This window comes from Anser brachyrhynchus, assembly GCF_964034855.1.
Source record: "Anser brachyrhynchus genome assembly, chromosome: 2".
Taxonomy (NCBI): Eukaryota; Metazoa; Chordata; class Aves; order Anseriformes; family Anatidae; genus Anser; species Anser brachyrhynchus.
In genome coordinates, this window is record NC_137695.1 from 121830910 (window position 1) to 121840750 (window position 9841).

At 40.1% G+C, this 9841-nt stretch overlaps 1 protein-coding gene across 2 annotated transcripts in view; it reads right to left on the reverse strand.

The window, feature by feature from the left end:
* The window catches only part of CYP7A1 (cytochrome P450 family 7 subfamily A member 1), a 33547-nt gene extending 24562 nt beyond the window's left edge, over positions 1–8985 (reverse strand). For both annotated transcript variants that reach the window (XR_013946764.1, XM_080580721.1), the window contains exons 1-5: positions 6043–8985; positions 4527–4767; positions 3274–3884; positions 1693–1823; positions 623–798 (exon numbers count right to left, since the gene is read on the reverse strand). Coding sequence is in view for 1 of the 2 variants with exons in the window: in XM_080580721.1 (XP_080436847.1) it covers positions 623–798; positions 1693–1823; positions 3274–3884; positions 4527–4767; positions 6043–6122 (1239 nt within the window). In the remaining variant the exon portion in view is untranslated. The remainder of the gene's footprint in view (positions 1–622; positions 799–1692; positions 1824–3273; positions 3885–4526; positions 4768–6042) is intronic.
* Positions 8986–9841: the final 856 nt, after the last annotated feature.

Consider the following 9841-nt stretch of genomic DNA (forward strand, 5'->3'; position numbering starts at 1 on the left):
ATCTGAATACCTCCAAGGACTGGATAATGATATTAAGACACAAAGTGCAGGCTGGGAGGGAAGAGCCTCTGTCAGTAAACACTGTACAGGACAGTTTTTGTGCTTCATGGTCGTACCAGGCCCTAAGGTGCTTTCTGCAAAGGGTAGCCCCTGAGAAGTTCTGGCATGTGGGACAATATCATCTCAGGATCTTTGCTAGAGTCAAGCTAGGGAATCCTTTTGATAACTTCTTTTCTGACCTTTTAAAATAAGCATTACAACTTGCATCCTTGTTCATGCATCAGAACTGGAAGGTTTCTCATTTTGTGTCATTGAGAAAATATTATCCTTATCCTTGTCCTCTCTCGATCCCTTCCTCCTCCTCCCACCCAAGTGGTGATCTTTCCTTATTGAGGAAGGCAAAAACTAAGAGGCTCTCCTGGGTTTCCAGCACACCTTTTGGTTACACCAAAACATGTTTTGCGGGAAGTGCTTGCCTTTCCTTGAGACTCCAGGCATAAGAACAGACTGTCTGGAGCACAACAGAGAAACAGCTGTAGAGCATTCTTGGTAAGTGCTCTATTAAAATGCATGTTAGCTTCTGCTAGAGCTCAGAATTTAATGCACTATGATAAATACTTACCAAAGGATCAGCATAGATTTCTGGATCAAAATGCAAAAGTTGAGGATAAAGAGCTACAATATCATCCTTGCGAATGTTGTAAAAATCATTCTCTAAGTGCAAAGTGAAATCCTCTTTAGCAACTCGGAAAGTCATGGATGCACTCGATAACCTCATTGCCTCCTTGATGATGCTATCTATAGAGAGACGAAAAGGAATGATTACCACATAAATAGTATGTATATGTCCTTGGGGGAGGACATATTTTGAGCTAATTCAAACCCACTATTAAAGCCTATTAAAAGAAATAATTTAACAATAACTTTATAAATGCCTAAGAAAGTATCTTTCTCATTTCTTGTTAGCATTATTATCCCTTCTGCAGATAACACTGAGAACATAATCCGCTTTCCCCTAGAAAATTACTCATAGCTGATGCAACAGAATATTTGAAAGTGAGACACATTTTTAAGCTGAAGTAAGTAAAAACTGAAAACATAACAAGAAAAAGAAACAGTGCAGTGATCAGGATTTTCTGAAACTTTTAGTGCTGGTGCACAGAAGCACCTTGCTTTTTGTTTAATTTCCATATAAACTGATTAAAAAATCAGCAGTAGTCAAACAGTGACATTTTCAAAACTCTTCCCTGTAACTTGGACACTTGAAATATATGCCTGTAATTTGAAAAACATTAAGAAGAAATTCCAGTAATGGTACTAGAAGATCTTGCTTCACATAATAACAGCTGGCATATACAATTTGGCAACACCCTTTCATTTGATCTAAAGTCATTACCAAAGAAAATATTGTTCTGAATTATCCATGGGTGTCCAACACTGAATAGTTGTGCAGCAGTATTCAGACATGCCATTACCCATGGAAAAAAAATGCTATTCATGTGAATTGATATCAGGACCACCTCTGATACTGGGAAGACTGATTGTGTTGGCCATTGCCAGGGAACATAGAGGTTTTTGTTCTGGCGTTTGCAGGTTAATAGTAATTCCATAGCAAGTGCTTCTATGGCAACAAATAGAAGATTGTGAAAATTGTGGGGTGACTTCTGGCACTCCTGCATAAAACAATCATACCTAGTACTGGCATGTTATCCAGCTGTTTTCGGTTCAAGGAAATATGTTTGCCATCTAAGCTGATCTTCTCTCCAGCACTTTCCAAAATACTTTGCACTTCTTTGGTAGCAGCTCTCATTGCTTCTGGATTCCTAAAATCAAAAGTGCAGAAGTATGACATAATGTTATGCTTAAGAATGGTTTAAAAAGGGTTTGTGCCATTCATTTTCTCCCTAACTAAAATTTAGTTTGTTAGCTGGCAAGTACAACCTTCCAAAATGAAAATGTTGCAGCAAAATCTACTTATGCAATTAGACTTTTTCACATTTTGGCAAAGATACAATAACTTCTAAAAGAGAAAAGAACCCCAAGTATTTGATCTGTCTCCAATGACAAGTGGGACAGAACTAATGTGTGTAACACAGGTAATAACTAGTGATGTCACTAAAAAGCAATGCCAAGAATAAGAAATGAAACATTCAATTGTATATTAGGAAAGAGCTCCATTGCAGGTAGAAGATTTGGGAAGGGGATCATAAATCAGTTTTATAACATCACTTATCCTGGATGATGTCCTATTATGTGACAATATTCTGTTTAGCTGTAAAGAATCTTCCAAATGCTAAAAGTCCAGAGAATATCCTTTACTATTTAGACTTTCTTACTGAAATGGAATATATGAACAATATATGGTGCAATACGTATAGATAATAATGCAGTATCCTATAGTGTTGTCATTATGAAGGCATGATCAGCCAGGACGCTTTAAGGCAATGCCTTCTTAGAATGAAAAGTACCAAATAACCTCAGTTATTGGCACTGGCTGGTAGGTATGAGGTTACAAGCCACTGGCTAAATAAAAACATCAGAGATTTAGATACATACTTAAGAGCTGGGGTAGTTTATATTCCATGGAGTATACTCACTCTAAAATGGACAATTAATAGTTTTATCCGAACTGTGCTCTCCTCTCACGAGTAACAAGCTCAGCAGCTCCAGTTTATACTGCAGATATCTAAAGTTAGGAAAATACTATATAGGAAAGTCTACTCTGGAAATTTAGGAAATTATGTACAGGAATCTTAACCCACTTAAGGCTTTGAATGTCCTTCCTTCTCTTGAGGAATTTGGACATATACCTCAAGAGAATCTCAAATCACTGGCCTAAAACATATATGAATAGTTCAGGATTTGGGGTCTCAATCTTCATGCTGCTGCAACAGCTTTATCCAAGTGCAAGAGCTCTGCTGCAGTCTGGGTGAAGAAAGCAGCAGGGAGCTGCCATGTTGGTAAATTTGTCTTTACAAAGTCTATCACATGCTACTTTTTAATGCTAGGATTCAAGGCATTGCCCTGGATTTTTTTTTTTTTTTTTGGAAAATTTTCTCTGGCATTGCTCTGTGGTACCTCTACTTGGTCTGAGGCAAGTGAGGGGGGTTTCTGCAGAAGTCCACAACAGCACGCCACTTGTGTTGTAATCAGTAAGCTTCTTGATACTGAAGAAGTATCAAGCAGTGGAATTTGCCCGTAGCAGTGGACTGGTTTCTGAAAGACAATAAACATTATTTTTCTCATTTGGAAGCAAGAAATGTTGGGACTTACTTAAGAAGATAGAACAAGCTCCAAAATGTGGCAGGAATGGTGTTGGCTTGCGAGGCCCAGAGTACTGCCACATGGGTCTTCGCTTTTTCCATGTCATCAAAGGTTGACAGAGTGTCATTCAGGAACATGCGGAGGGTGACAAGCTCAGAGAGGTTGTTCCTTTTCAGGAGGTTTTTGTGGAGCAGTGCTTCCCCCAGCTTCTCACGTGCACTGTGGGCACTCTTGAATAGATGGATAGGCAGCCCCGCCACAAGAGCCGGAAAGATCCTATCAAATTCCTTGAAATTTTCAAGGGCATTTAGAATATGTGCTCTCTCGGTTTCCTGCTTTGATAGATTTTTGTCATGATTTGAATTAAATTCTTTACCAAAAAGTGTTAAAAAGCCTGACTCAAACATCACCTGGCAACAGAATGTATAAAGTCCTTCTGTTATCCAGGCATTAAAATGAAGTTTAGATGTTCTTGAATGCAGCATGACGTCTTGTAGATTTTCCATCATTGCTTTGATGAGGTCATCTAGGGCGTTACCTTGAAGGGTTCTAATGAAAGTCTGATGAAAATTTTCAGTGGTGTTTCCCTCTGCTGGATCAATGCTACCATGCCCAAAAGCCTGTCACAAAATAAATTGCATGCATGATAAATAAGACCTGTCATAACCTTGAGTCTAACAGAAATTAAAGCCAAAGTATAACTGCATACCTTACTAAAGGAAAGTATAAGGACTGTGAATACTAGAACTGATACTTTCTCATAGCAGTTAAGAATGCAAATGAAAATAAAACCAAGCATGCTTACAATAGATGTGGCTACCTAGAGCTTCATTCAACTCCCACTGACATCAAAAGGACCCTTTTTGCTTACTTCAGTAAGAGTTTGATTGAGCTTCTGCTGTGCTGCATCATTTTTTAAGGCATTGGGAGTTAATCTTTCATAGTGATGAGAACCTCCTGAAGAAGTTTTCAGCTTCAGCAAGCTATATATCATTTTGTAAAAAGGTGCTAACTGTGTTTCTACTTCAGCAATTAGGAATACTACCTGACTAAATGTCCTTCTTTTACAATCCAAATTACTGTATATTTCCTTTCTGTTAAGGAAAGGGGGAAAAAAAAGACCCCAATGTTTTAAACCAATGAAAGTGCAGAAATGTGAAGTCAATTATATTTCAAAGGCACGGTTATGCTACAGGGATACAGTCTGTCCTGCCAGCAGATAATTTACGTGTTAGATATTGAAGCCACTTTTAACATGGTACCTTGGCAGAAGTAGCAAAATGGAACTTTTTCCAGTCCAAGTGTTTTCCGTGGCGTATCAATGAATGATATGAAAAAGGGTCAGTGAGGAAATGAATGTATTTCCCCGCTACTCGGCAAGTGAAAATGTGGCCATGCTTCTTTTGCTTTTCTCTGAGGAATTCAAGGGGGTTGGCACCGAACTGCAAGGCACAGCCCAGGTATGGAAGGAACCCGTTTTCAAGTGGTGGCTCTCCTTTTTGCCTGCAAAACACAAACAAAAGCTGTGTTTAGAAGTACGTATCAAGATCTCTCCTCCAGGAGAGTAAGCAAAGGTAAGTAAAGGTAAGTAAAACAATGATGCGAAGCTTTTTGCAATAGTTGGTTTCTGCTGCTGTTGATAAGTAATTTCTTTGCCTTTAAAGAGTAATCCTATTGTGATTTCTATTGTATACAAAAAAGAATAACTTTAACAGTCTGTATTATGATAAGCATAACAAAACACAGTTTGACTTTGTCACATTTCTTTTCCCTAGATCATGAGTTTATTTTTCATCTACTTACATGCAGCATTGTTGCCACTAGCTAACATGCACAGATACTTAATTGCCCCATAAATAAATAATCTTTCCCACTAACATTGTCTGAAACATTTTTGGCAATGGTATTCACAAATCAATTTGAACACCAAAGAGAATAGCCTTTTGAGTGTAGAAAGGTTGTTATTATTGGCATATCCCATTTGGACCAGGTCCTGCTGAAAACAGTGGGAATTTGGCCATGATCTTCAGTAAGCATAAGATTTAGTCTTTCGAGCAAAGCGTCATTAAGAACATGCTTTATGTTAAGCATATGCTTAAAATGAATATGCTTAAAATGAAGCATATGCTTAAATTATATTTTTTATTCCGACAGTCAGAAAACTACTCCCCTGCATACAGTCACTGTGGCTGCTAAAATAACTTTCAGATAATAATTTAGTTCTTCTACTATGTTGCTGGTGGTTATTATTATATGAACTTAAATATTTTCATCTTTTTATTAAACTTTTTATAATAAAACAAGAAAAGGACTGATGAAAACTATAAAATTACAACAGAAAAGCAAATAACTTTTTCTGAATAACTAGTTAGGATAGATTGATAATATGAAAATTTTTGTAAGTTGGTATTAAACTATAATTAGATAGAAGTAGGTATTAGCTGCAATTAGAATGCAGGTAAAGCTATAGCCCAGTACTTTAGGAAATCAGAACATGTATATTAATATTTTAATTTCCTCGTTTGTGCATAGATTAGTATCAACACATGCCTAGGCATTAACTCACTGTTATTAGAAGCCTGTATGGACAAGTTCTGTTGTAACATAAACCTCTCAAAAGACCAAAGTACCTTGTTGCCCATGTTATCCTGCATTTATCTACCTGCATTTATCCACCTGATAAACTTAAGATTATACTAATTTTAGGCACATACACAGCATGTTTGTCAGAAGTAAAGACTTGGTATACTGAGATACATTTACAAACAGATTCCTTACCTCCTCCTCCTCCCTAGAAGAAACCAAAAAGTGCAACAGAGTATTATTACTATTCCCCAGATCCATGATGATATGAACATTTCTGGCTGTACACAAAATCTTCCAGGTGGACAACCTGGTAACTACCAGTATGGCAGAAATGGTGACTGAGAATGATACAGACGACAGGTCACATCTTATATACAGTAGGTGCACGACTGTATTTAATGGCACTCAGTCAACCTTGCAAGCTATTGATTAACCTTTTCTGGACATAGCCCACTTTGTCTCTGTTCTGACATCTTTCTGCAGACCACTTCACTGGACTGATGCAGACAGTTGCAGACATGGCCTTGAGCTGATATCGGGTATCAGTAGTGGTTCCAAAGTAATCAAACAGCTGTAATAGTTGATAATTTGAAGGTCTCTCAGGTGTGTTTTGATCTATCCTGCAGATTTACCAATTACAGTCTATAGTTCAAGTTTAGCAATAAATCAAATGGCTGCTGACAGGTGTCCAGTGGATTCAGACTGGGCTAAATGGTGGCTGCAGATCGTGTTGTCCTTTGGCTGCCAGCCTGTCCATCCCTTCTCTTCTCCTTTGTGTGGACTGACCTGGCTCTGGTGTGCTGCTGCAAGAGGGACAGGGAGAGGTTTGGCTGTGGGTAAAAGGATGGACTTGCTCCCTCTAACAAAGTTTCTCTAGCAGAAAGGGAAACATGGGTTTTCTATAATGCAGAGCAAGAGAAAAGAAAACAGATTTGTATAATCATACTGTATTTTTTTTCCCCTCAATGCCCTTCTTGGACCTCCAATTCACCCTTTACTTTTCCATTTAATACTTCTGTTTTCTATCTTTGACTCATGCTGTACAGCACAGCACCAATTCAGCTAATTTTATAGCCTAGGAATATGGTCTCTGGTCCTATTTCCCAGAAGCTCTGAAAAATGTATTGAATTTTCAGCACCCAGAGGACAAATCCTCCACCCCACCCCACCCCCTTTTTTTTTCTTTTTCTGTTTTCTTTCTGATTGACTCCTTTCTTCCTAAATATATCCCTATATACTCATTTTCTCTGATCATTCACATTGAGTTCTGCCGTAGATCAAGATATTCCATCACCTCTCCTATGAGGAGAGGCTGAGAGAGCCAGGACTGCTCAGACTGAAGGAGGCTCAGGGGGGATCTCACCAACGTCTATAAACACCTGAAGGGAGGTGCAAAGAGGACGGAGCCAGGCTCTGTTCAGTGGTGCCCAGTGCCAGGACAAGAGGCCATGGGCACAAACTGGCACGCAGGAGGCTCCCTCTGAACATCAGGCACCACTTCTGTGCTGTGCTGTGACTAAGCACAGGTTGCCCAGAGAGGTTGTGGAGTCTTCTCCTTGGAGATCTTCAGAAGCTGCCTGGGCATGGTCCTGGGCAGCCTGCTCTGGGTGTCCCCGCTTGAGCAGATGGCCTCCAGAGGTCCCTTCCAGCCTCAGCTGTTCTGTGATTCTGTGATACCCTGTCCATACATTGCTAAGATGTTTCTAATTCTCCATCTAACCAGACACTTTCGCTCTGACGTTTGCTTTAATCAGATATCACAAATCCTGGCATTGTCCCACTGCTGTATTAATAGAAATCGCCCACAAACTTCCTCTACTTATCTCATGCACTGCTCTGAATTCTAATTGCACTTTCCTCACTCCTCTGATTCCACACCTTTCTGTTTTAAAACTCAAAACCCTTTCAATTTCTTAACTCACAAGCTTCAAGCCTTTCCCTTGCCTACCTCTATCACTATGAACACAAGAGATTACAAACCAAGATGCATCCTCTATGTCTAAGCAATAACCATGCCAGTCTCCAACACCTTGCCAACAGGCCCTTCCCAAGTGACAGGAATTTCCATGGAAGAACTGACTAAATTCTCTGTGAGGTACGACTGACTTTTAAGTGGGGGAAGTAGAGTCAAAGGCTTGGAACAGAGAGATCTGGGAGAAGATCCTGACAAACTGACTTGCTTGGAGAACAAATACGTGCGTTGCATTGCTATTAGTTCAGATTGCTGTAGAGCAGCAGCAAGGAGCAGAAAGTGTTTGAGCAGGAACATGAAGTGTACGTGTACAACATGCAATGAGATATGGATGAGGACTCACACTGGCCGTGATCATTTCTTGGCTATTCATTCTTCAGAATTACTATCAGTAAGGACACCCCCCAAGAAGAGATCCCCATTCTGCCACATGCTCTGTAAGCATATTCCTCACCCTGAAGAGGAACCACTTCAAGAATAACTGATGCAGAGGGTCCAGGAGAACAACACGAGAGACAAATGCTGCTAATTCAGGATAGAAATGACCTAGGTGGGAAAAGAAAGGAAGGAGACAAAAAGACCCGGGTAAGAAAGAGGACTGGGTTAAGTGAAGGACCTACTGCAAAGGGCCAAGTGTGAGATTAGAGCAAAAAGCCTGCTAGCTCTGGGCTGGAGGTAATCCAGGTGTGAAGTAACTGCTGGAGACACACCAGCTGCCCAAAGGTCAGTGCTTGGAGTGCTCCTGGATATGCTCCTATTTGGTGGCGAATACGTGGCTTCCCTCAAGGCTAAGCTGCGGGGAGTAGGACAGCACTTTTGTGCTCAAAAGGGGTAACAGGATCATCTGAGATGAATTTAGTAATCACTAAATAGAATCACAGAATCACAGAATCATTAGGGTTGGAAGAGACCTCCAAGACCATCTGGTCCAACCATCCCCCTACCACCAATGTCAACCACTGAACCATGTCCCTAAGCACCACGTCCAACCTTTCTTTGAACACCCCCAGGGACGGTGACGCCACCACCTCCCTGGGCAACCCGTTCCAGTGCCTGACTGCTCATTCTGAGAAGAAATGTCTCCTCATTTCCAACCTAAACCTCCCCTGGCTCAACTTGAGGCCATTCCCTCTAGTCCTATCATTAATTATGTCTTCCTGTGTTTGGACTAAAGTCTTCAAGAAAATTTAAGGAAAAAGTCATGAGAGCTATGCTGCTTCTTATTTGAAATCAATAAGTACAATAACTAACCTGCATACTGAGGGTTGTTGGGTCACACAACATTGGAAAAGACAGCATGGTTATTTCTATCATGATGCTATTTTAATCATTTAAGATTAAATTTTTTTTCCCTTTCTGTCGGTATCCAGTGAGAGTTCAAACTTTGGCTTGCCCCTAGCACCTGGCACTGAGCCATCTAGGAGGTAACTCAGGAAGCATATAGCAATGTCTCATTAATCACTCAGAGCCTCCTATGTTTCTAAGAGAGAAACTGCTGGGGTTTAGTCATTTTTTGGGCTCACTTTTGTACCAGTTTTGCTGAGGTCACTACAGCTGTGTGATAAAACAGCAAGGATTTGGACCTTTTGCCAAGGTCTGCCACATCGAGCACAGAGCTGCAGGTCTGGTAGGTGGAAGCATTGCCCTGGCTTCAAACCACGGCAGGCAGTGAAGCACGGGGTAATTCTGTGCAAATTCCATCACATTGGAGGAAATTTTTAATTTTCTAAACAAAAGAAAAGAGCAACACTTTTTACATTATTGAGGTTTGCCCTCACTTAATCTAAAAGCCACCCCCTTTTACATGTCAGCTGAGGATCCGGTATCCCACCCCATTTCCATTTAAGCACAGATGTTCTTACATTTTGCTACAAAAACTGCTTTTTCCATCAGCTGAAAATAGTCTGTTTAGCCTGTTTTGACAGAACCACTTTATAAAATTCATGCTTTCCCACTTCCTGCTTGTTCCTGTTATGGAAACATCTTTGACTACATACCGTCATTTCCTCATCCTAAACA